The sequence below is a fragment of the Hemitrygon akajei genome, chromosome 16 (assembly GCF_048418815.1).
Source record: "Hemitrygon akajei chromosome 16, sHemAka1.3, whole genome shotgun sequence".
Classification (NCBI taxonomy): domain Eukaryota; kingdom Metazoa; phylum Chordata; class Chondrichthyes; order Myliobatiformes; family Dasyatidae; genus Hemitrygon; species Hemitrygon akajei.
In genome coordinates this window covers 46,216,060-46,244,029 of record NC_133139.1, presented here as the reverse complement: position 1 = coordinate 46,244,029, position 27,970 = coordinate 46,216,060, and the positions used below count along the sequence as shown (strand labels likewise).

At 40.6% G+C, this 27,970-nt stretch overlaps 1 protein-coding gene across 1 annotated transcript; it reads right to left on the bottom strand.

Annotated features, from left to right (window-relative positions):
- On the bottom strand, window positions 1-27,694 carry LOC140740010 (cathepsin K-like). The gene is made up of 8 exons (XM_073068788.1): window positions 27,652-27,694; window positions 22,829-22,970; window positions 15,625-15,747; window positions 10,056-10,235; window positions 7,194-7,412; window positions 4,845-5,007; window positions 2,959-3,064; window positions 1-361 (listed from the first exon to the last, which is right to left on the bottom strand). Exons 2-8 carry the CDS (start codon window positions 22,958-22,960, stop codon window positions 262-264), a joined length of 1,023 nt encoding a protein of 340 aa, XP_072924889.1. The 5' UTR covers window positions 22,961-22,970; window positions 27,652-27,694; the 3' UTR covers window positions 1-261.
- Between the last annotated feature and the right edge of the window lie 276 nt (window positions 27,695-27,970).

The following is a 27,970-nucleotide window of genomic DNA, read 5'->3' as shown; positions in this document are numbered from 1 at the left end:
TTGAAGTGATTGCCAACAGCTTTTATTAATTACTGAGCATTACAACCTATTCCTTAACAAAACTGGTATAACATTGTCATTCAAAATTGCAATTAGCAACATACAAGTAATTCACCTTTAATGCCACACTGACAAAAATGCAGAAGCTGCAGTTATTTCTCTGACCATCTATTTTCATTTCTTTTAGACTGATTAGCAACAGCAGAAGTTTCTACAATTCTTCAGTACAAATTCTGAAGCCCTGGCTGACTGTTGGAGCGCTCACACGACTGGAAATACAACATAATCGATTATGCCACAATTATTATTTTGGTTCCTTGACATTTTGATGTAACCCTTGTCACCCCATGCTGTTCCCCAGCTGCAAAATAAGAGATGAAAAGGTGTTAATTTCACAATTCTGTTAAAGTATTAACCGGAAGAACTGGGATTCGATACACTGCAGAGAAGGATTTTGATTGGATCTGATTATGTTCTTTCAAATAATGACAATACACATAGGATATTTGAGTTAGATAGCTGAGCAGGATGTTGCAATAATGCTTTTTTAAAACTTACAGTTAGGTTAAGGGTCAAAACGTTCTGCTTGACCTCTGACATAAATTAATAGCCAATGGGATGTGCATGGATTTAACACAAGCTTTTAGATCAAAGTTGGGTGGGAATGTGAAGTGTTGGAAACCAGATGTTACCTAAAGACATTTTTTACCCACATTCATGCAGGAAACAGTTTTAATGAAGAAGAAATAATGCTGAACTTGTTCTGCTTCATTATCAGGATGGGACTAGCCTGATGGATCAATGGCCTATTATCATCAAGAATTTTTCCTCCTATTTGCCCATAATTTAAAGCAGAGGCAAGTTTAAAAAGAGCACCGGAGTACAAGAGTTGGGATGTCATCTCTAAGTACACAAATTGGGACATGATGTTACTTGAGTATAAAGATCGGAGCATCATATTACAATTGTAAAAACACATTGCAGAGACCATCTAGAGTATTTTGTGCAGTTTTGGTTTCATAGCTGTAGGAAATATATTATTAAGTTGGAAAAGATGCAGAAAAGATTCACAAGCATGTTACAAAGACTATAGCTTGAGTTATAAGGAGAGCTGACTGGGGCCTCTGGAGGAGCCTCAGGGATAACCTTATAGATGTTTATATTATCATGAGGAACATAAATATTATGAATGGTCACAGCCCTTTTTTCCCTGGGATGGGGGAAGAATAAAACTACAAGGCGTAAGTTTAAAATGAGGGGGGAGTTAAGCGGAACTTACAGAGCAATCTTTTCACACAGAGAGTGGTGGAAATTTTAAACAAGCTACCAGATGATGAGGTAGAGGTGGGTGCAATTAAAATGTTTAAAATGTATCTGGAATATGTACATGGATAAGAAAGGTTTAGGGAGATGTGGAGCAAACACAGGAAAATCAGACTAGTTTAGGTAGGCACTTCAGCCAGCAAAGGCCTGGCTCAACCATTCCTATCCATGATTGGCAGCACAGTCAGGATAGAGGATCCTGGTCAGGCAGTATCTATGGAGAGGGAAAACGAGCTATCTCTACAGATTGTAACTGATTATCAGAATTGCTGGAAAAGTTAGTGATAAAACAAGTAATAAGGTGCTGACAAAGTTGAAAACAAGGATAGAATTAGAGGGAAGATTCTGATAGTGTGGAAATAAAAAAAACAGTAGATAAGAGGGGTGATTGCCTAAGGAGGTGTAGATTCTGAATAATTATCTGAAATTATCAAAGTACTGCAGAAAGCTGGAAGTAAAAGTCCAGTAAATGCTGTTATCTGAAATTGATGAGTTGGGACACTACAATATACATGGTTAGAAGATAAGATATTGTTCATTGAGTTTACATGGAGCTCCACTGGAACAATGCTGATGGTCAAGGATTGAGAGGTCCCAGTGAGAGTGAAATGACAAAGTGACAAACAAGTGAAGTTCAGGATCACCCTTGTGACCTGATTACAGGTGTTTTCCATTACATTATTCCATCTTCATTTTGTCTTACCAAGTAAACAAAACCATTGTAATAAGCAGTAAATATGGTATGCTAAATTGAAAGAAATACAAGTCATTCACTGCCTCACAAAGTATGCATGTTTGGGAATTTGGAAGGTGAGAGGAGATACAAGTAAATCATAGTATCTTCTGTTGTGGGAAAGAGGCTATAGTGTGGTACAGATGGAAAAGTGAAGCATCCCTTTGGAATGGAGAAACTAAAATAGAGGAGAGATGCTGGTGTTGTTGGAAGTCAAGATAATGATCCAATGAACGTGAAGACCAGTGGGGTAGATGGTGAGGATGAAAGGGAACTGATCCGGTGCTGAGTGCTGGGAGAAGTATAAGAGTACAGGTATGGGAAATGGACATCTAGTCAATCCCATCCAACTTTGTCATTGACTCTCCACATCTATGAGAACATATTCTTTGGAATGGTCACATTTTTACCAACCAATTTGTGTAATGTTGATGTTCTAAAAGAGACTATTCTCTTAAAACGTATCTTTTCAGTACTTTTGTCCTCACATTTATATAATCCTCTCCTTGACTACTCTGGTGAATTCCTAGTGGCCATACACATTGCATTCTTTCCATACTTTAGATTTAAACAGTTCCTTTGAATTCCCCATTGGATGCGTAAGTAAAAATACAATAGTACAATCCTTCAGATTTGGTCATTTCCATTCTGCCCTATTTACATTTTAAAAATTTCTTTCAGGACACCCTAGATTTCTGCTTGCTATGTAGAAGAATCTCATCTTTGGCAGCTTCCCCGATAAACATATTTCTTTCTTCTGATATCAGTCTTTTGAATCTTTTCCCTGATGCCCCTAGGATGGTAGTAGTTTCCCTAATGTATCAACACTCAGATCAAACACAGCTTTTGCCACTGCTCTTCCTGAGGTCATCTTCTGTCATTCAGTTTGTAATGGTACATACCTGTTTTTAACAAGCCAATATTGTCCATTCTCCTCTGTGCCATATCCGATCAACAGCACTGCATGATTTACACCATATTGATTGCAATTTGGTTCATAGTAGACACCTGAAAGGAAACATTTATTTAAACATATAATTGTAAAAGGTGATTGGCCTTGTGTTGCACAGAAATTTATTCTGTTATCTTGTCATTGAATTATCACTTTACAATCTGTTTACTTCTGTTTGTCATATTTTTCTCACATTTGTCTGTATTTTTATTATAGATCTTAATGTTCACTTTTATAATGAGAAATTCCAAAGTAAATTTCTTATCTTGTAACAGTGTCATCCAGTCTTCCCTCAGCATTCTACCTCCATAGTCCTCAGTCTGTCCACAGGGAACCTTTTCCTGTGCAGCCAGTTTCTGTCTAAGGTAAGTGCACATGCGCATCTTTTGCAAAAAAAAGAATTTAAACTGCACACAAAAGGTTGTCACCCTCTACCTCGTTAGTATGTTAAGTATATTTCATGATCGTACACAATCACATTCCCTTTTCCAGTTTCTGATGTGGACAGTGTTGACAACAGGGAGTTTGCGTTGATTTGTTTGCAGATTTTTGAAATGGATAATTTATGCCATTTTTACAGAAGAAATTATTCAGTGTGCACATGTTGTTGTTACTGGGCAAAAAATTGCACAGTGCAAGATTTTTGTGCACACTGGTCATTACAAACTACAAGGAGCATTGTGTGCAGGCAACATCAATTTCCATATGAATGTAAAGTTTGTCAAATTTTCTAAGTCACTTCTGGGGTTTGACAAAAGTAAAGAAAAAGAATGGAAAAGATAGCAGGGTGGTGCAGCCAGTAAGCTGGCTTTAATGAATCCAATTTGATGAAAACATTTTTATGGATTCTTTGCAAAATGATTTCTGTAATGTACTTTATAATTCTGAATATAGAATTACTGAACAATGTATAAACAATGTATTTATTCTTCGCTTTTCTGTTTGGATTCATTTTGGGAAATACACATGTCAATCAAGTATTTTTCCAATTCTAAGTACAATTTTATAAGAACATTTTGTATAACTTGTGAATAATTAAGTCTAATAGAATTGTGATAAATAAAGTCATCTATTGCTTTTTGCTAAATATACTGTACTCACAAAAAGATGAAACATCTGACATTGATCTTATCTCAAAGGACAAGTAATAATTTTAAAAGCCGCAGGAAGACTGAACTTGCTCTCATGCATCAATGTTTCATCACTCACAATGTTCTACTACAGGGTCGCAGGAGGATAGGATGGAATCAAGACATATACCATTTTTTAAATGAACTCTGCTTCCTTATGTAATGGTATTTCACCAATTTGTGTCTGTGACTTCTATCTTGAAGTTTGCTGCAGTAGTGTAGATGGTAATTCTATTCAATGAAGATTCTAATCATTTTAGCTTAAGTTTATGCTTTACAACACAGGAATACAGAAAATTATAGGAAAGCTTTCTAGGTTGTAAGTTTTGAATCGAATGGCAGGATGAATTCAACTGTTTATTGGCGTGTGAGTTCTGTCTTGCAGTGTGATAGCAATGGATAGTTAAGATGAAAAGGGCTGGTTTAATTACCTTTCAGGGAGAGCAAGAGAAGTGCCAACACCAAAAAGAGATGTTGAAAAATGTGAATGCTGTAATGGACAGGCAGTTTTCAACAGCACCAGAATGCATATGCTGTGGGGGGTGGGGTGGGGGGAGGGGGGAATGGTAAAACTTCTTGGAAATGTATGGTTGATGTAATTAACATTGTAAATATTCAATACCAATTACTAATGATATATACATTGAGAGAGGAACTGGGTGCAAATGTAGGATTATTAATATGCATGGTATGGATAATTTCTTACCTTGACTGTAATACTGGAAAGAGTGGCAGGAAGCATCAATGGCAACACAAAGGGGTCCAAGTTTTGCCACCTTTTTTGCTAAACGTACTTCATCGACTTTAAAATTGCGATATTTTCTGATCTTGGCAACAACATTGTTTTCCTGAAATCTGCAGACTCCTTGCTAATGATAAATTAACCATTAAAATTTGAAGTTCATTAGTACTATATCATGCTTTTCAAAGTGCCAGTGATATGGATGCAAAGAATTTTAACCTTCAGTCTGGTGTAGCATTTTAAAAATTGATGCCACAACTATTTCTAGCACATTAAGTTGAAAAGTGAAACTTCAGAACAGGATAAATATTGAAAAAAAACACAAAATGCTGGCAGAACTCAGCAGTACAGACAACATCTATGGGAGGAGGTAGTGACAACGTAAATATTGAAAGTTCTCTTTATATAAAATATATTGGCCAATATGTTGCTCAGGTTCTACCAATGCTGTCATTGGTGTAATTCAGAATCACAGGGTGGATTCAGGGCAAAGAGGAGCACAATCAACAGATGCAGGTTTTACATCAATAGGGACTTATTCAGTTCCTCCTTTGGCAGATCAAAAGACAAATTTGGAGAGAAAGCCATGTCAGGTAACACACTGATCTCAAAGTTTGTCTTTTAGCTGTGATCTCAGTTTGCCTCCATGAAACCACCCACACAATGGAGAGCAAGACAAGTTTCACGACACAGAAAAAGCTGGAAACTCCAAGCAGCTCAGGCAGTTGCTATGGAAACAGTAAACGAGTTCATCTTTGGTCTGAAATGTTAACTCTGTTTTCCTTTCCTCAGATGCTGCCTGACCTGCTAAGTTTTTTAAGCATTTTCAGCTGATATTTCAAATTTCCAGCATCTACATTTTTTAAATTTTCACTACATATCAGATATCAAGGCCATTACAGATATTAAAAGTTAGGGCACCTTAGCAAAGGTGGTGGAGGCGGATACAATAAGGTATTTTAAGAGACTTTTGGATAGGTACATGAGTTTAGAAAAATAGAGGGCTATGGGTAAGCCTAGTAATTTCTAAGGTAAGGACATGTTCGGCACAACCTTGTGGGCCGAAAGGCCTGTATTGTGCTGTAGGTTTTCTATGTTTTTATGTTTATATATTATATTGGATAAAAACATATATAATGTGGGTAAGGAATTCAAAGATGAGTGTGTAGAATTGCTGAAGGAGTAATTTTAATGAAGCTGAAGCTACACGGTATTGGTAAGAGAGTCAGGAGATGTTTGTGGTGTACCAATCAGGATAGCACATAACTCTAATTCTCTGAGTGACTTCAATAGCAGGAGGTGTACTACTGTAGAAACAGCATCAGTGTTAACGATCAATGGTATAAATATTTACCTGAGAACACTCCTAATCATTATTGCTGATTTAAACCTAATATATAAAACATTGAACTTGTCAAGTAATAGCTTATTTTTCATTGCTAAGACATGCATCTCTTTCTTAACAAATAACTATGCTTATAATAAGGTACTCTACAAAATACTGTACAGATTAACTGTAACCCTTTGATTCAAACATTTACGTCTTTTGTATCAGATTCACTGCAAATTTATGTAAACAGTAGCACAGCATTTAGTGCTGCTTCAGCACCCTGGGTTCTGCCCTGACTTCTAGTGTTGTCTGTACGGAGTTTGCACATTCTCTCCGTGACCTCCTGAAATAATCGTGGTTTTTCTAGTTCTCTTCCACATCCTAAAGATGTGGTGGCTGGTACATGTAAATTCATCAGTCATACTCGGCATGTTCAATGTGTTGACTCAAGTGAGTGATGCACCAACAGTCAGTATCACAGAGTAAGGGATGTGGTAGTAAGGTGGTTATATTCTTGAACAAACAGCCAAGGGACTGGACTGTTGATTCAGAGACCTGAGCTGTAATTGTTTGGGAACTTCTCAAATAATTAAATCAATATGCAACTTTAAAAAATATCTACTTTCAGTTCAATAGTCATGAACTTATGGACCTACTGTAAAAATACAGCTGGCTCCAACATTCTTAAGGAAAGGAAATTCCCCATCCGTACCTGGCAAAGGTAGTATGTGACTTCAAATCACCACTGCAATTGATTCACATCTGCCTTGTCAGTTGAGGGGCAATTAGAAAAAGGTAATAAATACCAACATTGGCAGGGACATCTGCATGACCATGATTAAATACATAAAGTCAAAATGTTCTCATCTCCTCCACTAAGTAATGTATCTGAACAGAGAGGACATATCATTTGGACATATGTTTTACCATTTAACACCGTGAATGAACCCGAGTAAAATAAATCCATGTTGAAAAAGACTTACATATCCAGTGTAGGGGTAAGTATTTTCCGACTCTATGCCACCAAGTTTAATTATAGCATTGTAGGCACTATCCATATACCCGCCTCTGCATCCGTAAGAACCAGTGTCACAATCCAGCAAGTTCTGTTCACTCAGGGAGATAAGTTGCTTCTTTTTTTTTGCCCACTGCCCCTCGAGGGCTCCAGTTGCACTGAAGGCCCAGCAGGAGCCACATTGTCCCTGATAATCAGAAACACAGTCACACTGAAAACAATCCAAAATTCACATCACATCAATCATTTTCATCTTTTCTGAGGTGGTGTACAGTTCTACATTGGAGAAACTGAAGTGTATATGAGCATGTAATCCTGAGAGTTTGAGTATCAGAGTTGTGGAAATAGTTCTTCTACCCTTGATCTCTAGGACTGAAATATAATTGATGCAGCAGATGGCAATCACCTCTGTGAACAAGTACCGCAATTGTATAGATGACTGAGAATAATGTAAAAAGTGCACTATCAACATGCTAAATCTGCAATTACATTTAATGCTTGGAGTTTTAGAAAATATTCCATCATGCACAGTACAAAATTGATAGTTATAGAAACATACATAAACAAATCTTTAAGTCTGCACAAACCATCAACCACTCATTTACATTGTTGGTTGGCATCCATCCATCTTGAAAGACAGTGGGCGATGATCATCATCATCAGAAGCCTGGGCTAAAGGTATGAAGACCCTGAGATGCCCAGTCGTTAAGATCCCCCTCTCGGCCTCACCAGTGTAGTCCAAAGGGAAGCTTATGCAGCAATACGTTTGGCACCAGCTTGGCTGCAGGAGCTGCCAGAAGGATGTTCAAATACGTCCAGCTGCCTTAGGGGCTCCACTGGGGACTTGCTCTGGGTTTACTCCCATACCCTTCGTCTCTCCCGAGGCTGCCCTCTCTTAATCCTACATACATCCCAATTTTAATTCTCCCTGATTCTACCATTCACCTCTGCACCAGGGCAAATTAATCTACAAACCTGTGGTCACAGAGTGAAAGTGCAAACTCCACACAGACAGCACCCAAGGTCAGGATTGAACCTGGGCCTCTGTTACAGAGCTGGTATTGTAAAGCATTGCGTTAAATGCTACTCAAGGTGATGGTGGAAGGTTGCTTTTCTGATTGGAAGTCTGTGACCAGAGGTGTACCATATGGATTGGTGCTGAGACCCTACATTAACAACATGGATGTGAATGTACGAGTTTTGATCAGTACATTTGCAGATGATGTAGACAGCAAGGATGGTGATACAGATAGTTAGGAAGTTGGGTGGAGCAAAGGCGAATGGAATTTGTCCTGCAATGATGAGAGGCAGTACACTTTGGAAAGATAATTAAGAGTAGGATATGTACAATAATGGTAGAGCACAAGAGAGTGCTGATAAACAGATGGAGCTCGGAAGTCACTGGAAATGGCAGCACAGGGGATCAGGTGGTGAAGATGACATGAGATGGTTGATTTTATTGGGGCTGTGGCAAAGAGTAAGAGGACAGCTTTATGTTGCTCTGTGGCTCGATGAAATCCAAAAACATTCCCTCGTTTACTACTGTTGCCACCAACTGAAATGTACCCTTATGCAGAGGGAGCTTGGGTAAGTAATACTGAACATTATTTATGTTGGGCGTTTCAGGTAACAATGGAGAAGATACAGGAGATACATGAACAGATCCAGATATTGGACATGTCAAAATTCTACCTCATAGCATTGTTAATGAGTGTTTAGGCAGGCTTCATCTCAAGATCAATTTACTTTGTTTTAATTCTACATGCAATATATATTGCATATTGAAATCTGAAGTGCCCAGTAAAAGAAAAGAGCATATTTAGAATTGAATTGCCAAGGATGTCTCTAAAGCAGTCAACAGCAATGAAATTCATCGCAAGTCACATGCACCAAGTTTATAATGTAACGTTCAAGTTTAAATCTATTGTTGTCATACACAAACACGGCATGAACTCCATGAAAAATTGCTTTTTGAAGCAGCAGCACAGGAGAAGTCATCAAACATATATTAACATAAATTGACATAATCACACATTCAAAATTACGATCAACATAAACAACTTATGTATGTCGTAGTCCACTTCTAACACTCTGCTTCTTTGACTTCAGTAGAACTGTATTTTTCAGAGTAAGGATATTGTGTACAGGATTTTGGAGAGTAAGGGATAGTGTGAAATGTATTTTAGAGAGTAAGGGATAGTATGAATTGTATTTTGGAGAGTAAGGGTTAGTGTGAACTTTATTTTGGAGAGTAATTGGGTAGTGTGATCTGTATTTTGGAGAGTAAGGGGTAGTATGAACTGTATTTTAGAGAGTAAGGGATAGTGTGAACTGTATTTTGGAGAGTAAGGGATAGTGTGAACTGTATTTTGGAGAGTAACGGATAATATGAACTGTATTTTGGAGAGTAAGGGATAGTGTGAACTGTATTTTGGAGAGTAAGGGATAGTGTGAACTGTATTTTGGAGAGTAACGGATAATATGAACTGTATTTTGGAGAGTAAGGGATAGTGTGAACTGTATTTTGGAGAGTAAGGGATAGTGTGAACTGTATTTTGGAGAGTAAGGGATAGTATGAACGGTATTTTGGAGAGTAAGGGATAGTATGAATGGTATTTTGGAGATTGAGGGATAGTATGTACTGCATATAACACTATATTACATATTGAATGTGCAGGATTTGGCATGAATTGTGTGTATGGCTGAACTCCACAGACAGCAGCAGCATAATTGTGCAAATGGGCAGCACTTTCAGTCAAATTTAAGACTTATCTTCAATGGTTATTAAACGATCTCAATCGCACATCACTATTACCACTGGATTTCTTACCTGGTTCTTGACTTCTGTAACCAGACCCTTTTTCCTCCAGTCAACACTGCTTGGATGTTTGGAAAGATCTTCACTATCATCATCATCAAGCTCATGGGATTCTTCAACTTCTTCCTCTGTTGAGTTTTCAGCTTTACTTCTGAGGAAACCATTCATGAGTTTATTGAACTCTTTATTGGTCTAGAAAGACATTTACAGGGACATACATTAATGCAGTGACAGTCCAAGGCAAATCAGAATCAAGTATATTATCACTCTAATATGCTGTGATTTTTTTGTTTTGTGGCAGCAGTATAGTGCAAAAAATAAGAATGACTATAAATTATAAAAATAAGTCAATAATGCAAAAATAGGTATGGGCAATTCAGAAATCTGATGGCAAAGGGTAAGAAGCCATTCCCTAAATGTTGAGTGTAGATCCTTAGGCTCTTGCATGTCCTCCCAGAATGTCAGCAATGAGAAGAGGGCGTGCCCTGAATGATGAGGGTCCTTTTTGAGGAGTGCCCTTTGAAGGTATCATCGACGTGCAGGAAGGAGGTATGAAACCTCCTGTGGTTACAATACACTAGCATTGATTTTACAGTATCAGGAGAGATGATAATATTGAGCACCTTTAGCAGAGAGGATGTTCTTGCTTACTCTGTATCTGAAATCTGGTTTTTCAGACAAGCACAATTGCTAGTGCTTGTTCCATGTGGAACAGAGAATTGTGCCCATTGTTTCTGGCAGGAGGGAAAATAGCGTGGGACCTTCCTCCCCAGGTGTGTACCCCCGTATATACTTGGGTCATTGCCTAGGCCTTAAGGGTAGGTAAGTGGCAGCTTTGCTGATCCTTTTGGTTAATTTATTTTAGTGACCGTGTGCGCCTGTGTGAAGTGTGTTACCTGTGCAGCTCCTTTTCTACATTGCAGGATGGGGTAGGTCTTTGTGTGAGTCACTGCTTTAGCCTTCCATTTAATAGCTTTTGCTTAGCTTGAGTTTATGGTATTTGTATGGCTAGTCTTAAATCTCCATGTGAACCTGAGGCACTGATGCTCTTTATTATACCGGTGTAGTAACTTTACCTAACACACTTTATTGAACTTTATTCAGTCCGATGATAAATCAGGAGCTCTATTTTATGTGAAATCTGACTTGCCTCTCCATGTTTTTAACAAAACTTCTGTTTGTCAATAAAATTTGTTATAACTGTAAACTACCTTGTTGGACTGTCTGCATTAAAGAAATCCAGAACCTGCCTGTACTACTGCCTTAGTAGTTACATGATTACTAATTTTCTGGAATTATGAAGCTGCTATTCTACAGTACAGTTGTACTTAAACCACTGCTGGGGAGTACTGGCAAACCATAAACATGGGCAGAGTTGTCTGGGGGAGGTGGGGTGAGGAACCAACCCATTCTAATGAAGAACTGTTTGTATGGGTTCTTTGTACAAAGAGCACTTGTGGCAAGAAGTCGCCATGGAGGAGACTATAGGATGTGAGCCCTTTGCATATGCCTGCACTTTTAAAAGATTTACACCACAGTCAAATGCCATCCCCATCTGTGAACATTTATCAGAAATATTTCTCAGTAGACTAATCTTAACCCTTATAAGTAGCTGTCAGCACCTTTAAGGCATGATGTAGCTTACCTCAAAAGGATCAGCCTGCAGGGATCCTGAGGCAAAGTTTCTGAGAGGGTGACCCTTATCTAGACATTGACAGCAAAGTAGCTACTTGAGATTTAACAGGTAACTAAGCTGTACCTGTTCTTGCAGTAAAGTCTGGGTTTAGACTCAGAAATCCCGCCTCAGATCCCTCAGGGGCTACCTCTGATGAAACACTGTTGCTCATTGCTGCCACGCGGTTTTCAAGAATAGCCCCAGTAACAAAAGAATGGAATTTTTCATTGTTGGTGTGACCTCAGCATTTGCATCTACAAAGGGCATTGAGCCAGAGTTGGAAGCTTCGCAAGTGCAGCCATTCATAGGGGACACTCCTGCCCTTACTGCCTCCTCTCTGGCACATTCATAGGGGACACTCCTGCCCTTACTGCCCCCTCTCTGGCACATTCATAGGGGACACTCCTGCCCTTACTGCCTCCTCTCTGGCACATTCATAGGGGACACTCCTGCCCTTACTGCCCCCTCTCTGGCACATTCATAGGGGACACTCCTGCCCTTACTGCCTCCTCCCTGGCACATTCATAGGGGACACTCCTGCCCTTACTGCCTCCTCCCTGGCACATTCATAGGGGACACTCCTGCCCTTACTGCCTCCTCCCTGGCACATTCATAGGGGACACTCCTGCCCTTACTGCCTCCTCCCTGGCACATTCATAGGGGACACTCCTGCCCTTACTGCCCCCTCTCTGGCACATTCATAGGGGACACTCCTGCCCTTACTGCCTCCTCCCTGGCACATTCATAGGGAACACTCCTGCCCTTACTGCCCCCTCTCTGGCACATTCATAGGGGACACTCCTGCCCTTACTGCCTCCTCCCTGGCACATTCATAGGGGACACTCCTGCCCTTACTGCCCCCTCTCTGGCACATTCATAGGGGACACTCCTGCCCTTACTGCCTCCTCCCTGGCACATTCATAGGGGACACTCCTGCCCTTACTGCCTCCTCCCTGGCACATTCATAGGGGACACTCCTGCCCTTACTGCCTCCTCCCTGGCACATTCATAGGGGACACTCCTGCCCTTACTGCCTCCTCCCTGGCACATTCATAGGGGACACTCCTGCCCTTACTGCCTCCTCCCTGGCACATTCATAGGGGACACTCCTGCCCTTACTGCCCCCTCCCTGGCACATTCATAGGGGACACTCCTGCCCTTACTGCCTCCTCCCTGGCACATTCATAGGGGACACTCCTGCCCTTACTGCCTCCTCCCTGGCACATTCATAGGGGTCACTCCTGCCCTTACTGCCTCCTCCCTGGCACATTCATAGGGGACACTCCTGCCCTTACTGCCTCCTCTCTGGCACATTCATAGGGGACACTCCTGCCCTTACTGCCTCCTCCCTGGCACATTCATAGGGGTCACTCCTGCCCTTACTGCCTCCTCCCTAGCACATTCATAGGGGACACTCCTGCCCTTACTGCCTCCTCTCTGGCACATTTCTGCAGAGTGCCTCCTCCTGCTTTGTGTTTCTTTCTCCAACCTTTTAGTTGTTTCTGATATGGTGGACCTGGTACAATTTCTGCTTCAGTATAATTTCTTCATTTCTCTCCACTGATTTCAAGGATCACCCTTGAAATTGGGTTAGAAAGTAGTGCTGCTTGGGATGCTGGGTTGGTGAGCCTGTGTGAGATTTGTTATGTGGAGAGCTGTCCAACACTCTGTCTGTGATTGAAAGGATGTATCTAGCCTTTTAAAGAATGCTCATTTTTAGCCTACAGCATTTTTTTTTGTTCTGCGAGGGAACAGAGACCATTGCAGTTTCAACCAAAATAGATGTGGATCCAGCTGGAAATGATTCTTGGGCATGACAATTATTGACCTGAATGAGGCAATCCATGGAAAAAGTGCATATAATTCCCATCAGAAGTCCATCCTTATTAACAATGGCTTTTTTTTCAATTGACAAATGTCTTAATGTAATTTTTTTACATTCTTTGATTTTTCTAAGTCATCTTTTTTCAGAATCTGATATAAAGGGAGGTTGGTTTCAGTTAAAAATGACCAAGGCCATTGCGCAATACTCATTGTACAATTGGAACCATTATTTTTCATGCAACTATGTTAATGGGAAGCCACCTTCTTTTGTGAATGCAGAAGCCATCTTGCATTGTGAATATAACCTCACAGAACACTAACCAGTGGGGGAAACGAGTAAAAGCTGTTACTCCGAGATGCTAAGTTTTCTAGGGCAGAACTGAGCATCTTTGATCAAGTGAGTTTCAGCTTTCATTACCAGCCAGTGTAAATCAATTGCCAGCTGGACTGCAGTTGAGGTGTATATTTCTCTTCACTGTCCCTGGAATGAAAGCAGAATTTCCAGCAGCAGTCCTAGTTCTGATTGTAAATCAGTGCAATAAAGCAAAGGAGTTGCACAAAGATCAGAAACAGAGAAAATATGGGAAAGGACAGATGGCATCTATGGAAAGAGAAACAGAATGAAACTCCAGGGTGCAGTTCAAAATTCTAAGTAAATTAATTATTGAAGTATATATATGTCACCATATCCAAAAGATTCTTTTTCTTGTGGGCATATTCAGTAAATCCAAGAAACAGAACAGAAGCGATGGAATACCAATAGGACAAAGAATCAATGTGCAAAAGGCAAACCGAAAACACAAGAGGAAATTAAAGAACTGAAGGTGTTATATTTCAATGCACGCAGAATACAGAATAAGGAAGGCGATCTCTTAGCGCAGTTAGACTGGCAGGTGTAACGTTGTGGGCATCGCTGAGTTGTGGCTGAAAGAAGATTATAGTTGCAACCCTGATATCCAAGGATAGACATTGTATTGAAAGGAGAGCCAGGTAGGCAGAGAGCGTGGTGTGGGTCTGATTTTAAAAAATGAAATCAAATCCTTCAAAAGAGGTGTCCTAAGATTGGAAGATATAATGAACTGCAAAGGTAAAATGACCCTGATGGAAGTTTTTATACAGGTCTCCAAACAGTAGCCAGGATGTGGGCTACAAATTGCAATGGGAGATAGAAAAGGCATGTCTAAAGGGTAATGTATCAATAGTAATGGGGGATTTGAATATGCAGGTAGGTTGGGAAAATCAGGTTAATGCGGGACCCCAAGAGAGAATTTTTAGAATACCTGCAAGATAGCTTTTTAGAGTAGCTGGTGGTTTAGCCCTCTAGGAAGATCAGCTATTCTGGATTGGGTATTTTGTAATGAACTAGATTTGATTAGAGAACTTAAGGTGAAAGAACCCTTGGGGAGTAGTGGTCATAATATGATAGAATTCACTCTGAAATTTGAGCGGGAGAACTTAAAGTCAAATGTATCAGTATTGCAGTGGAGCCAAGGGAATTCCAAAAGCATGAGAATGAAGCTGGCCAAAGTTGATTGGAAGAGGACATTAGCAGGGATGACAGCAGAGCAGTGATGGCTGGAGTTCCTGGAAGCAATTCGGAAGGCACGGGATAAACATATCCCGAAGTATTCTAAAGGCCGGATTACGCATCTGTGGCTGACAAGAGAAGTCAAAGCTAACCTAATAGAGCAAAGGTTTGTAGGGAGTTAGTTGGGGAAACATTTAAAAAGCAACTAAAAACCATGGGAAAGATGAAATATGAATGTTAACTGGACAACAATATCAGAGGGTACCACATGTTTTTTTTCAGATACTTTTTTTCCAGAAGTTAAGTGTTCCTTTACTTCACAGCAGCAAATACAAAGGTGACACTAGCCTCTCGGCAGCAGCTCATCATGATGGTGGCTGCATTGGTGAGCAGAAATAATGAAATATAATGTTAAAGGGTCAGATGAAAGAATCAGAGATTGGCAAGAGAGATTGGACTTTGTTACATGATATCAGTGAATGTAAAGAGCTCATTCAGTAAAAGCACCTCATAACTAGCATCTGATAGATAAATATTTTAGATATTGTACACACCAGATCTCCAAATTGGTTCATTGCCACAGTAAATGTGTGCTTCCCCATTTCATACTCTCGATTGTGCTGTTCAATGTAGCTCATGGCACTTTCCCAAATCATTCTCCTGTTGATCTCCTCGTCCTGAAAAAGACATCATGACATCAATCTGTAGCACCTTTCTACATTATCATTCTACAAATTTTTCAAAGATTGCACACAAAATCTGAAATATTAATTTACAGTGATTTTTAAATTGCCTCAGTTAGTCTGAGAGGTGGGGCTCATTTCACATTCAGGGTCAACACTACTAGCATTTGTGTAGCACATTTGATCTAGCAGAACCACCCAAGTTACTGCACATGAGCTTCAAACAAAATGCTGAGCAGCACAAAAACATCAGAGCAGATGATCAAGAGTTTTTTTTTTAAAAAGAGATGGTGGTGGATTACCTTCTGAAAACTTTCCAGAGTTTAGTGCATAGTACTGAAAATACATCTTTCAACTGATAAATGAGTAGATTTTGAGATTAAGAGTCATAGTCATAGATTAAGAATCACAGCCTTCAGCCCAACTTCTCCATGCTAGCTGTTTTGCCCAGTGAGCTGCTCCCATCTGCTTGTACTTGGCCCATGGCCCTCTAAGTGTCTCCTATCTATATAATTATGTAATTGGCCTTTAAATTTTGTTAATGTGCCTGCCTCAACCTCTATCATGACAGCTGTTTCCAAATATGCACCATCCTTTGCCATGAAGATGCCCATGATGTCCCTTTCAAATTTCTCGCCTCTGATCTCAATCATATACGCTTTATTTTTCTGCATCCCCTCCCTGTGAAAATAATTATGCGCATTCACTCTATGCCCTTCATGAATTTAATAACTGTACCAGATTCCCACTCAGTCTCCTACCTACCAGAGAATAAGGTCCTAGTCTATGTGATCTTTCGTTTGAACTTGGACTCCCAAGTTCAGGCAACATCCTGATAAACAAGAAAGAGTGCAGTGATGATTTAATAATGTCTTTCCTATAAGGGTGACCAAAACTGTACACAATACTCCAAATGTGACCTCACCAATGTCTTGCATGAACTGCAAAGTGACTTCCTAACTCTGAAATGCAACGTCCAATGAAGGCCAGCATGCCAAATGCTTTCCTCATCACCCTATCTACCCATGAAAACTGTTTTCAGTAAACTGTGCATTTGCACTCCTTGACACTACTCTTCACTGTGTAAATCCCACCCTGGCTTGGTCTCCCAAAGTGCAATCCCTCACATTTATTTGAATGGAAAGCCATTTGTCATTTCGCAGCCATATGTCTAGCTGATCAGAATCTGCACATTTTCAAAGACTTCTACACTGTCTACAATGCCAGGTAGTTTAGTATCAGTCCAAACTTATTGATTATGCTTTCTACATTCCTATCCAAGTTGTTTATATAAATTTCAAACAAACCTCCCAGCACCAACTCTTGTTGCACACCACTAGACACAGGCATCTAGTCCAAGAAATAACCCTTGACCATCACCATCACCAAGCCAATTATGAATCCAATTGGCCATCTCCCCCCAGATCACACACAAGTAAATCTTCCAGACCAACCTGTCATGTCTTGCTGAAGTCCATATAGGCAGCATCTGCTGCCCTACCTCTCCTGTTGGTTACCTCCTTAATTCTGTGCACCTGCAGTTTCTTCTCTAGCTTCCCACAAGGTCCAAGGATGCACCAGGTGAGGTCCTGGGATTTATCCATCTTAATGCACTTTAAGTCCTCCAATACTTCCTGTTAACTCGTATGTGGTCTAAGACATCACCGATCATTCCCCCATTTCCTTTGCTTTTATTGTTTAATCCACAGTAAAACTGGAAAAAAAATTTAACTGAAAATCTCATTTCCTTTTCCATACAAAGACAGCCATGCTGATTGTTATGGGGACCTATTCTCTCCCTTACACATAATATTCCTGTAGAATTTCATGTGTTTGCTTCAGTTTGTATGCCAAATGCCTCTCGTATCCTCTTTTTGTCTTCCTGATTTCTCTCAAGTGTACTCCTCAACTTGTAGTTGCCAAGAGATTCACTAGTTTCTAATTGTGTTTACATGTAATATAATACCCTCTTGTTGTTCTTAACAGAAGCCACAATATCTCTTGTCAACTGGGGTTCCCAAAATATGCCAACTTGCCCTTCATGCTAACAGGAACATGAAGGCTCAGAGCTCTTGTCATCACACTTTTTAAAAGCCTTCCTCTTAGCAGACACTTTTTTCCCCTACACTCAGTCAGCCTCTGCAAAGATCTTGTTAATGGCTCTAAAATTTGCTCTGCCCCCGTTCAGATCCTAACACATGAACTAGATCTCTCCTTTTCTATAACTATTTTAAAACATCACTGGACCCAAAGTGCTTGTTGACAGATTCCTCTGGTACTTCTCATTTTGCAGGAGGCGGTCCAGTGTTAACACCCTCTCTATATCTTTATATTGTGGAAGGACGCTTTCTTGAAAACATTTCACCAATTCCACTCCATCTAGGCCGGTTACTCTATGGTTGGCCAATTAAATATTAGGAAAGTTAGAATCTATCACATACTGACCTATTATGTGTAGAACTTGCTGCAATCTCTACATAAGTGCTCCTCCAATTCCTGATGACTACTGGGGAGCCTATAATGTTACATAATTGACTATAATGTAGTCAATCAGAGTGATAATCCCTTGTTTCTTAGTTTTACCAATATGACATTACTGGAGGATCCTCCCAGAACATCCACTCCAAGGAGCATTGTTAAATTCCTTTAATCAAGAAAGCAACTTTCCTTCCTTTGTTACCTGCAGCTCTGTCATAACTGTACCATCTGTTTCCTGAAACAGTGAGTTGCCAATCCAACATTCCCTCAGCCATGTTTCTGTCTTGGCTGATATCCCATTCCCCAGAGCAAATCTATGCTTCAGACTCATTCACCTTGCCCGTTGTAATGAAATAAATGCCCTTTAAACCAATGATTTCTCCTCTCCCTTTACTGTGCTCCTGTCCACTAAACTAACTCTAATTGCTTACAGCATTATTACCTGATTTCTCATCCACTGCTTTACTGCTCAGGATCCCACGTCACTGTCATTTTAGTTTAAAACATCGCAACATTGTAATTCAGAAGGGTGTAGGGCTGGAGATGATTAGATGTGTGGAAGTTCTGCTTTGAACACGTTAGAAATCATTGCTGAGAAATTCATAACTGATCTTTGCTTCACTAGCAAACATTGGGATGATACCTGAACATAAAGGTGGACTTGGGATACAGGTAGCATAATCATAGATGGTCCAAAGAAGGTAGAACAATGGAAGCTGGCTAAGTGGGTTTTGAAGAATTGTATTCAAAGGTAAGGGGTAAATCTGATAGTTTCAGCTGCCATTGACTTGAGGCAGGGCTAAAATTGGATGCTACCTGTAAAAGTCCCCGACAGGGATGTAGTACATATTCCTACTTTGTCCATTGCAAACAATGCTGTTCATTGGCTTACCACCTCACCACGGAGACTAATTTTGTGAACACTAGTGCCATTTGAAACTGGCCTCAAAGGGGAGGAGCATGGTGGCTGTGACAGATACCAGGAGGCCACCTACAATTGAAGCTGATCCAGGAGATCTTCAACAATGGCAGAACCTGGGAAAAAGGTAGGTTGAATTATGATCTGATATGGAGGCTTGGTGCAGGAGATGCCTGATTCTGCAGATCATGAGGGCAGACACACACTCAAAATGTAATGTGATATTGGCTGTTGCTTTCAGTGCTGTAAACTATTCAATAGATTTTAATGTGCAACCAATGTCATTGAATGCATGTTTGAATGACATGTAGTGGGGACTGAGTAACTCGATAGACCAAATTCTCATGTCTCTTCTCAAAGAACTACCATCATGTCTTGCCTGTCTAATATTATTTGCCCCACTGTTTGTACACTGTCTTGGTGCTAATGCAACCTTCAACAGCAGAACTGTACAGAATGCCAGCCAAACAACTACATTATCCAACAGGCTTTCACTGCACATGCTTATACCTTTCCATTGCTCTTGAGAGACAAGAGGGCAACCAGTCGCCAGAAGCTTCCAGGAGAGCGACAAGTGAGACAGCTTCACATTATTTCAAAGGAGGAGACAGAGGATGTCATTAATGGAATGGCCATTGTGGATGCTGTAGCAGCCGTGGGGTGAAAACTCAAGAATAAATCACAACCTGCCTTACCTTTATCCTACATACTCTTTCGATGGATTCACACTGTCACGATATAACATTTGAAGCCACAGGCTCAGGTACTGATGATGCATGTAACCTGGGAGATAACTACAAAATGGTATTGCTACCAGAAATGATAGATGTCCTGTGCTTCATTTATTTATTTCTCAGGATGTGGGCACAAATGGTGAGGGCAACATTTATTGCCCCAAATGGGGATACCTCTTTTTCCCTTATTAGAGAGAGAGAGCCTGTGGTATGTCAAATACCGGGTGAACGAGTAGTCTTTGGGGTACTGCAAGCCTGTGTCTTTATTGATGCTTTGCTGCACGCTGGAGTACTCGGTGGGGGTTGCCGATGCTCTTTTGCTGGTGGGGTGGGGGGTCCTTGCTTTGCTGCTGCTTGTGTTTGGGAGGGGCAAGTTGGAGGGAGTTTGGGGTTCTAAGATTTAACTGTCATTCCATCTTTGGGGCACTCCTCTGTTTTCATGGATGTTTGCGAAGAAAAAGAATTTCAAGATGTATATTGTATACATTTCTCTGACATTAAATATCCTAATTGATTGGGGGGTAAAAAACCTGGGCTAAGCTGCCTCTCTGAATCATTGCAGTCCATGTGAAGGTGCTTCTACTGCACTGTTTACAGTGTGTTTCATGATTTTGGCCCTGTTGTGTTGTGATGGAGTAGAAACACCATTTGCAAGTAAGCATGGTGTGTGATCTGGAGGGAAACCTGTTGTGCTAGTGTTCCCATGCATTTCCTTTCTTTAATCTTTATGATGGTGGTGGGTGTCAGGGGCTTGCTAAGTGCTTGTCAGAGTAGTTGAAGTAGTAAATGCTGTCCCTGTTTTCAGATGCCACACACTGAAGCCACTGTGTACTGTGTTAGAGAAAACAAATGTGGAGTGTAGTCAGTGTGATCCCCATCAAATAGGCTGCTTTATCCAAGACAATGTCAGCGTGAATGTTGAAGCTGCACTCATCCAGACACATTGTGATTTTTGTGTAGTAGACGGAGAAAAGCCCATGTGTTACTCACTGCAGAGCACCCATCCCCGTGTGATTATGGTATTTATGTGACTGGTACTGTTGAGTTTCTGGCTAATGGTCACTGCTAGGATGTTTACACTGAAACTCACCAATGGCAGCATCAGAGATATACAGTACTGCCCTGGGCCATTTCAGCAGACTTGTTGAGTTGTCTATCTGCATTAATCCAATTTGATTGTATTGGATTATATCCTTCTAACCCTTTCCCAATACCTGTCCAAATACCCTTTAAAAGTTGTAATGGTATCTGCCTTCACAACCTGCTCTAGCACTCAGTGGCTATGTTATTAGGTACACCTGCTCTTTAATGCAAATAATGTAATCCGCCCATCATGTGGCAGCAAGTCAATGCATAAAAGCCTGAAGACATGGTCATGAGGTTCAGTTGTAGTTCAGATCGGACATTAGAATGGGGAGGAAAGTGACATTGACCATGGAATGATTGTTGGTGCCATACAGGGTGCTTTAGTATCTCGGAAACTGGTTTCCTGGGATTTTCGTGCACAACAATCTTGAGTTTACTGAGAAAAGTGCAAACACCAAAAAAAATCTAGTGGGTTGCATTCTGTGGGCAACAACATCTTATTAATGAGAAAGATTAGCATAGAATGGCCAGATTGGTTGAAGCTGACTGAAGGTGGCAGTAGCTCAAATAACCACATGTAACAATGGAAGTGTGCAGAAGAACATCTCTGAATGCACAACTTGTTAAAGCTTTGAAGTGAAGGCATTACAGTTGCAGAAGATCTCAAACATACACTCAATGGCCATTTTATTAGATACAGGATGTGCCTAATGGCGTGGCCACTGGGTGTTTGTCACTCTGTGTTGGGGGGGTGGTGCAGAGAAAACTTACCATATCCTTTGTGGTGTGTCAATCTGAACTGTATACGAAAAACAAATCAATGTTTTGTACAGTTTTAATGTTACATCCCAGATCTTGTCCTCAGTGCCTTGGCAACCACACTAAATGCCCTTTTCCCTCCCTTTTCCACCTATATTGCCACTTACTGGTAACAATGGGCTTGCACACAAAGGTGTCTCTGTATATTAACACTGCCAAGGTCCTGCCATTTATTAGCCTGCTTTTTAACACAGTCATGTGAATTGTTGATGACCAATTGCAGCATAGGCAAGAGTCACCTAAAATCTGAACATTGTAGTACAAGTTCAGACTGCTGTAGTTGTGATTTTGGTTATGCGTTTGAAAGTACTTTGATAGTTCCAGCAATCTATCCTTCATCTGCGGCTCTGCACAGAAGTCATAACGACAGCATTTATGATTAATTCAATGTTGTCAGCTTCTCTTCCACCAAGAATCACTTACTTCCACATCACCACCTGCCCACTAGCATGACCCCTTCCATTCCCTCTCACCACCATACACTTCTCCTCCAACACGCTCCTTTCCCAACACAAATCCTCAAACATTTTGTCACTCCCTCTCATTCTTTTTTCCTTCATTCCAAACCCATCTAATTCCCTTGCTGGCAGCCAGCAGCTCAGTTTATTTATATTTTGAACTGATCCAGTGCAGGCCTGCTTCAGATTAAGCTGCAACACCTTCTGTGAGCCCTCCTTCAACTATCAGGTAGAACTTGCCTTTAATCATGCCACTGGGGTTGCATGGTGTGTAAAGGCATTTAGGAGATGATCATCATGAACAGAACAAGGTTCGTTCATAATGCAGCTTGGATTTTTATGATTCATTAGTGTAGCTGGGAGTGCTTGTTTTGACAGTGTGGCAGGCTGACACTGCAGTAATCAGCAGCAATGGGAAAGCAGGACGTTAGACCAGTGGCGAATGGGGAAATGAGGGCCGTACAATTCAATAAGGTGGTCGTTGATGAACTGTTTAGAAAGAGACTACGTGGGTTGCCCTCCTCCCCCATCCCCCTCCCGACATAGACTGTCAGAGTGTAGTCTGGGAAATTCTGTTTTACCTTTGCATAGTGCTTATTGTACTGTAGTTTCCAGTTCTTCCATTCTTCATCTAGAGTTGATCTGAATGTGTAGTCAGAGGCTACAATCAGAATAGGCCCCACCACAAAGCCCAGAAACAAGGTGAACTTCATTATGCAGAACCTAAAGAAACGAATGAAATGTCATTACACTGAGTTGTCTGTGTTCACTATTTGTGATAAAGGTAGATGTTTTGTAGAGTTACTGTTAATAGAAAGCATTGGTCCTGAGCATTCCGCCCCAGTCACTCTCAATGTTTTCCATTTTTGCCTTAGCAAACTGAAAAATGCCTCAGAAGCATGGTTTCTGGATTAATATCTAGCTGTCCTTCAGCTCAGCTTAAATAATGTTCAAAGCAAGATCAATTGCTTTAAATTAATAAGCTGTAAAGAAAAGAAGACTAATTTCAGCTAACTAGAAATCCCTGCATTGGGGTATCCACAGTAATACTTGGCAGTGACTGGGAACAGAGCGCTTCCCATTCCAAGCATTCCCCATGAGGTCAGAGCACCAAACTTTGCATAAACTAATGTTTTAATAATCATAATATTCTATGTGCTATTTATGCACTGACATTCATGTGCTAAGCTGTAGAAATAATTATAAGCATTATTTGCATGTTGGGGCTAGTAGTTGGACTTGTAGCATTGTGGGCAATCTATCTCTCCTGGCCTTGTCACATCGCATTGTCCCTGCTTTAACTGCAACACCCTGCATACAGATCCTTCTCCCACCATGATGCCTTATGCTAAACCTGTAATCAACCAATAGGGTTCAAGAGTGGCAAATACAGAGAAAGGGACAGCACCTTTAGTTTTCTGTCAAGTTGCACACCATCCTGATTTGGAAATATATTGTCACTGGTCTCCATCTCCGAAAGCACTATAAGTATAGCTTTATCAGAAGGACTGCAGCATTTCTAGGATGCATCTCACTGTGAACTCGAGGATAGATAGAATGAACAATAAATGCTGGTCCCTGTAAACTATGCCAATACTGGAAAAACAATTGAGAGAAGCCTAAAATGATACAATGGAATGCACTCTAACGCCACGAACTTTCCTTTGTTGTTTTATCATTAAGTCTGTCTGTCTCACCATTCAATCTTGGCTGGTCCTTTTTTTTTCCCCTTCTCAGCTTCACTTCCTAGCCTTCTTCCTGTAACTTTTGATGCTGTGTCCTAACAAACTCTGCCGTGAATACACCCAATGACCTGGCCTCCACAGCTGCCCATGGTAATAAGTTCCACAAATTCACCACCCCTTGACTAAAGAAATTTCCCTGTATCTGTTTTAAATGGGCACCCCTCCATCCTGAGGCTGTGCTCTCTTGTCCTAGATACCCCCACCATGGGAAATATTCTTTCCACATCTATTCTGTCTAGGCCTTTCAACATTCAAAAGGTTTCAATGAGATCACCCCCTCCATCCTAAATTCCAGTGTGTACAGACCCAGGCCGTCAAATGTTCCTCATATGATAACCCTTTCATTCCTAGAACTATCCTTGTGAATCTGCTCTGAACCCTTACCAATGCCAACACATCTTTTCTTAGATGAGGAGCCCAAAACTGCTCAAATACTGGTGTGGTCTCACCAGTTCCTTATAGACTCTCAGCATCACATCCCTGCTCTTGTATTCAAGACCCCTTGAAATTAATGCTAACATTGCATTTTCCTTCCTCACCAATGACTCTACCTGCAAATTAACAGTTAGGGTGTTCTGCACAAGGACTCCCAAGTCCATTTGCATCTCAGATTTTTGGATTTTCTCCCTGTCTAGTCTGCACATTTATTTCTACTACCAAAGTGCATTATCATGCATTTTCCAACATTGTATTTCATTTGCCACTCTTGTCCATTCTCCTAATCCAAGTCCTTTGCAGCTTACCTGTTCCCACAACCCTACCTGCCCCTCCACCAATCTTCATATCATCTGCAAACTTGGTAACAAAGCAATCTATTTTATTATCAACATCATTGATATGCAGCATAAAAAGAAGTGTTCTCAATACCGAGCCCTGTGGAACACTGCTACATACTGGCAGCCAACCAATCAGAAAAGGATCCTTTTATTCCCTCCTACCAATCAGACGATGCTCTAACCTTGTTAGTAACTTTCCTGTAATACCATGGGCTTCTTGTCAAAGGCCTTCTGAAAGTCCAAATATACAACATACCCTGCATCCCCTTTAACTATCCAATGAGTAATCTCTACAAAGAATTCCAAAAGATTTGTCAGACAAGGTTTTCCCTTAAGGAAACCATGCTGACTTTGTCATATCTTGTCCTGTGTCACCAAGTACCCCATAAGCTCATCCTTAACAATTAAAAACCTACATCTTTCCAAACACTGAGTTCTGGCTAACTAGTCCATGATATCCTTTCTGCTGCCTTACTCCACTCTTTAAGAAAGGAGGGATATCTGCAATTTTCCAGTCCTCTGGCACCATGACAGAGTCCAATGATTTTAGAAAGATCATTGCTAATGCCTCCAAAATCTCTAACGCTACCTCTTTCAGAACCCTAGTATGCAGTTCATCTGGACCAGGTAACTTGTGTACCCTTGGGTCTTTCAGCTTTTCGAGCACCTTCTTCCTCGTAATAGTAACTGCACTCACTTCACTTCCCTCGCACCCTTCAACACTGGGCACATTGCTAGTAGCTTCCGCAGTGAAGACTGGTGCAAAATACTCATTTGGGTCATCTGTCATCTACTTGTCCCCCATTATTTATTCTTCAGCCTCATTTTCTAGCAGTCCTATATCCACTCTCTTCTCTTGATTTTTACATATTTGAAGAAGCTTTTACTATCCACTTTGATATTGTTTGTTAGCTTGTTTTCATATCTCATCTTTATTATTTTGGAAACTATTTCAAAATTTAACAGTATTACCAAATTGTGTTTACTTTTGAAAAGGAAAGTGGAAAAGTACAGAAAAAAACGAGAACTTTCTGATGGGGTGTGCTACTGGGGTAAGGATTTTCATTTTGATAACTGAGATTATACACACAGTAAGAAAAACAAGGAAGCCACATATTCCTTGAAAATGTGTAATTAACTGATGACTAGATACGGAAACATTATCTATTAGTGAGGCCATGACAAAAGTAAAACAAAGCAATAGGATTTAGTTCTAAAGGCACGCAATGAAGTCCAAAGCATTTGTCAGACTTCAGTGAAATCTGGTACAGTTACACATGGAGTTCTGGACCCCAGGTAAAAATAGATACAGAATTCCCAGATAAAGTGCAAAAACCTTTTACTGATGATGCTGGAACTGAAAGATTATTCTGACAGGAAACAATTAACCAGCTGGATTCTTCCTCCCCAAAAGGTGGAGTCTTGAGGGGATCAGAGGCTAGTTAACACTACAATAGTATCTTACTTTAATTTCTGTTGTAAACAAATTTCCTGTGCAAGCTCACAGTTTCAATGCCTGCCATGGACTAGAGTCTTGAACCAACCATAGTTACGGCTACACATGTTGACCCATCTTATCCTTTCCAAAGTTCACAAGCTTCAAGTGAAATGTAATGGAATAACGACTGGAGCCCCGGATAGTGCAACTGCTTTCAGACAACAGCACCAAGATGAGAAGATTTGCTTGCCACTTCAATTGGTTTCACTCCACTCTCACTGATGGACTTCAACTGCAGGATAATCTATTACAGCAAATTGCAGTAAATAACCAAGGTTGTTGTAATCTCTACCACCAAGAAGGACTGGAGCAGCAACACTTCCAGCCCATATTCTATCCCATTCCACATGACTTGATTAGTGTAGCACTAATTAGTGTATTAGTGTAGTGACCAACCTAGAAAACCTTCATCCTAAGTACATCAGAAATAACCCTCTGCAACATTCTCCAGGTGGCCAGGAAAAGGCAGTAAATTGTCCCATTTCTAAATGCATCAGAAGGGGAAAAAACATGGATTGTTTTTCTGAAGTGTTAAAGACTGAGGGAAACCTGATAAAAATGTATAACATTGAGAGGTATGTAGATATTCAGTGCTGCTGAGCCCTTTGCCCAGGATGCAAAGATCAAACACTAAAGGGCATAGGTTTAACATTAGATGGAAAGTTTAAAGATGTGCAAAGCAATTTTTTTAAATACATAGATTGGTAGGTGCCAGGAATGCTTTGTCCAGGAGATGGTAGAAACAGATGATAGCAACTTCTATGGGGCATTTGGAACAGGTGCAAGCAGATGGAATTAGTTTACACTGTCAGTAGACGTGGTGGGATGCAGGGAGTGTACCTTTGATTAGAATAGACTACACAGTGATGCAGCTAGCGTAATTACTACACCACAGCTCTACTGAGCCAGAGTGACCCTTGAGTTTAGGTGCAGTGTATGAGAAGTTCACACGTTCACCCTACAATTATGTGCGTTTTCCTCAGCCCAAAGACGTGCAAGATGGGAGTTGTAAATTGCCCCCTGTGTACACCAGTGGTAGAATTTGGTGTGAGTCGACGGGAATGTAGGAAGAACAAAATGGGGCAAGAGTAAGTGGGAATCGATGGTTGGTACAGATGTGCTGGGTCAAAAAGCCTTTCCGTGCTGTATGTTCCACAACATAAACATGTGGACGATCAAAAGTTCATTGACTTATTGATAAGTAACTAGTTGTACACTTCCCAAAGCAATGGAACCAAGGAATTTGTTCCCTGTTCCATCTGGACCTTAGTACGAAATATGTCTAAAACCTGTCTCTTCCCCTGCCGTTCTATCACATCCCCTCCAGTCCTCTGCTGCCCAGTCTGTACAAGGAATAAAAAGATGGCTTGCATTAGCAGACTCACCTTGAAATGATGCTGCCCTTGGAGCTTCACTGAACATTTGGTGCATCCCAGTTAAATACTTGGGGAGTATCCCAGGATCCGCCCTCATTTCCCATTGCAACACCATTGATTGGGAAACCTATGGAAGTAACATCATGATTTTCAGAGTGATGCTTAAAAATCAAATTCCTCTTTTTGAGGACACGCAAGGTGCATGATGTAATTCTTCCTATTAGTTTTATTTTTGATTAATTTTATGTTTATTTTGTCTCAGTGCTGCACACTTGCAGATGTGCTTTGGTATCACTAATGATTGCTCAGAGTCTTTCCATTAACATGT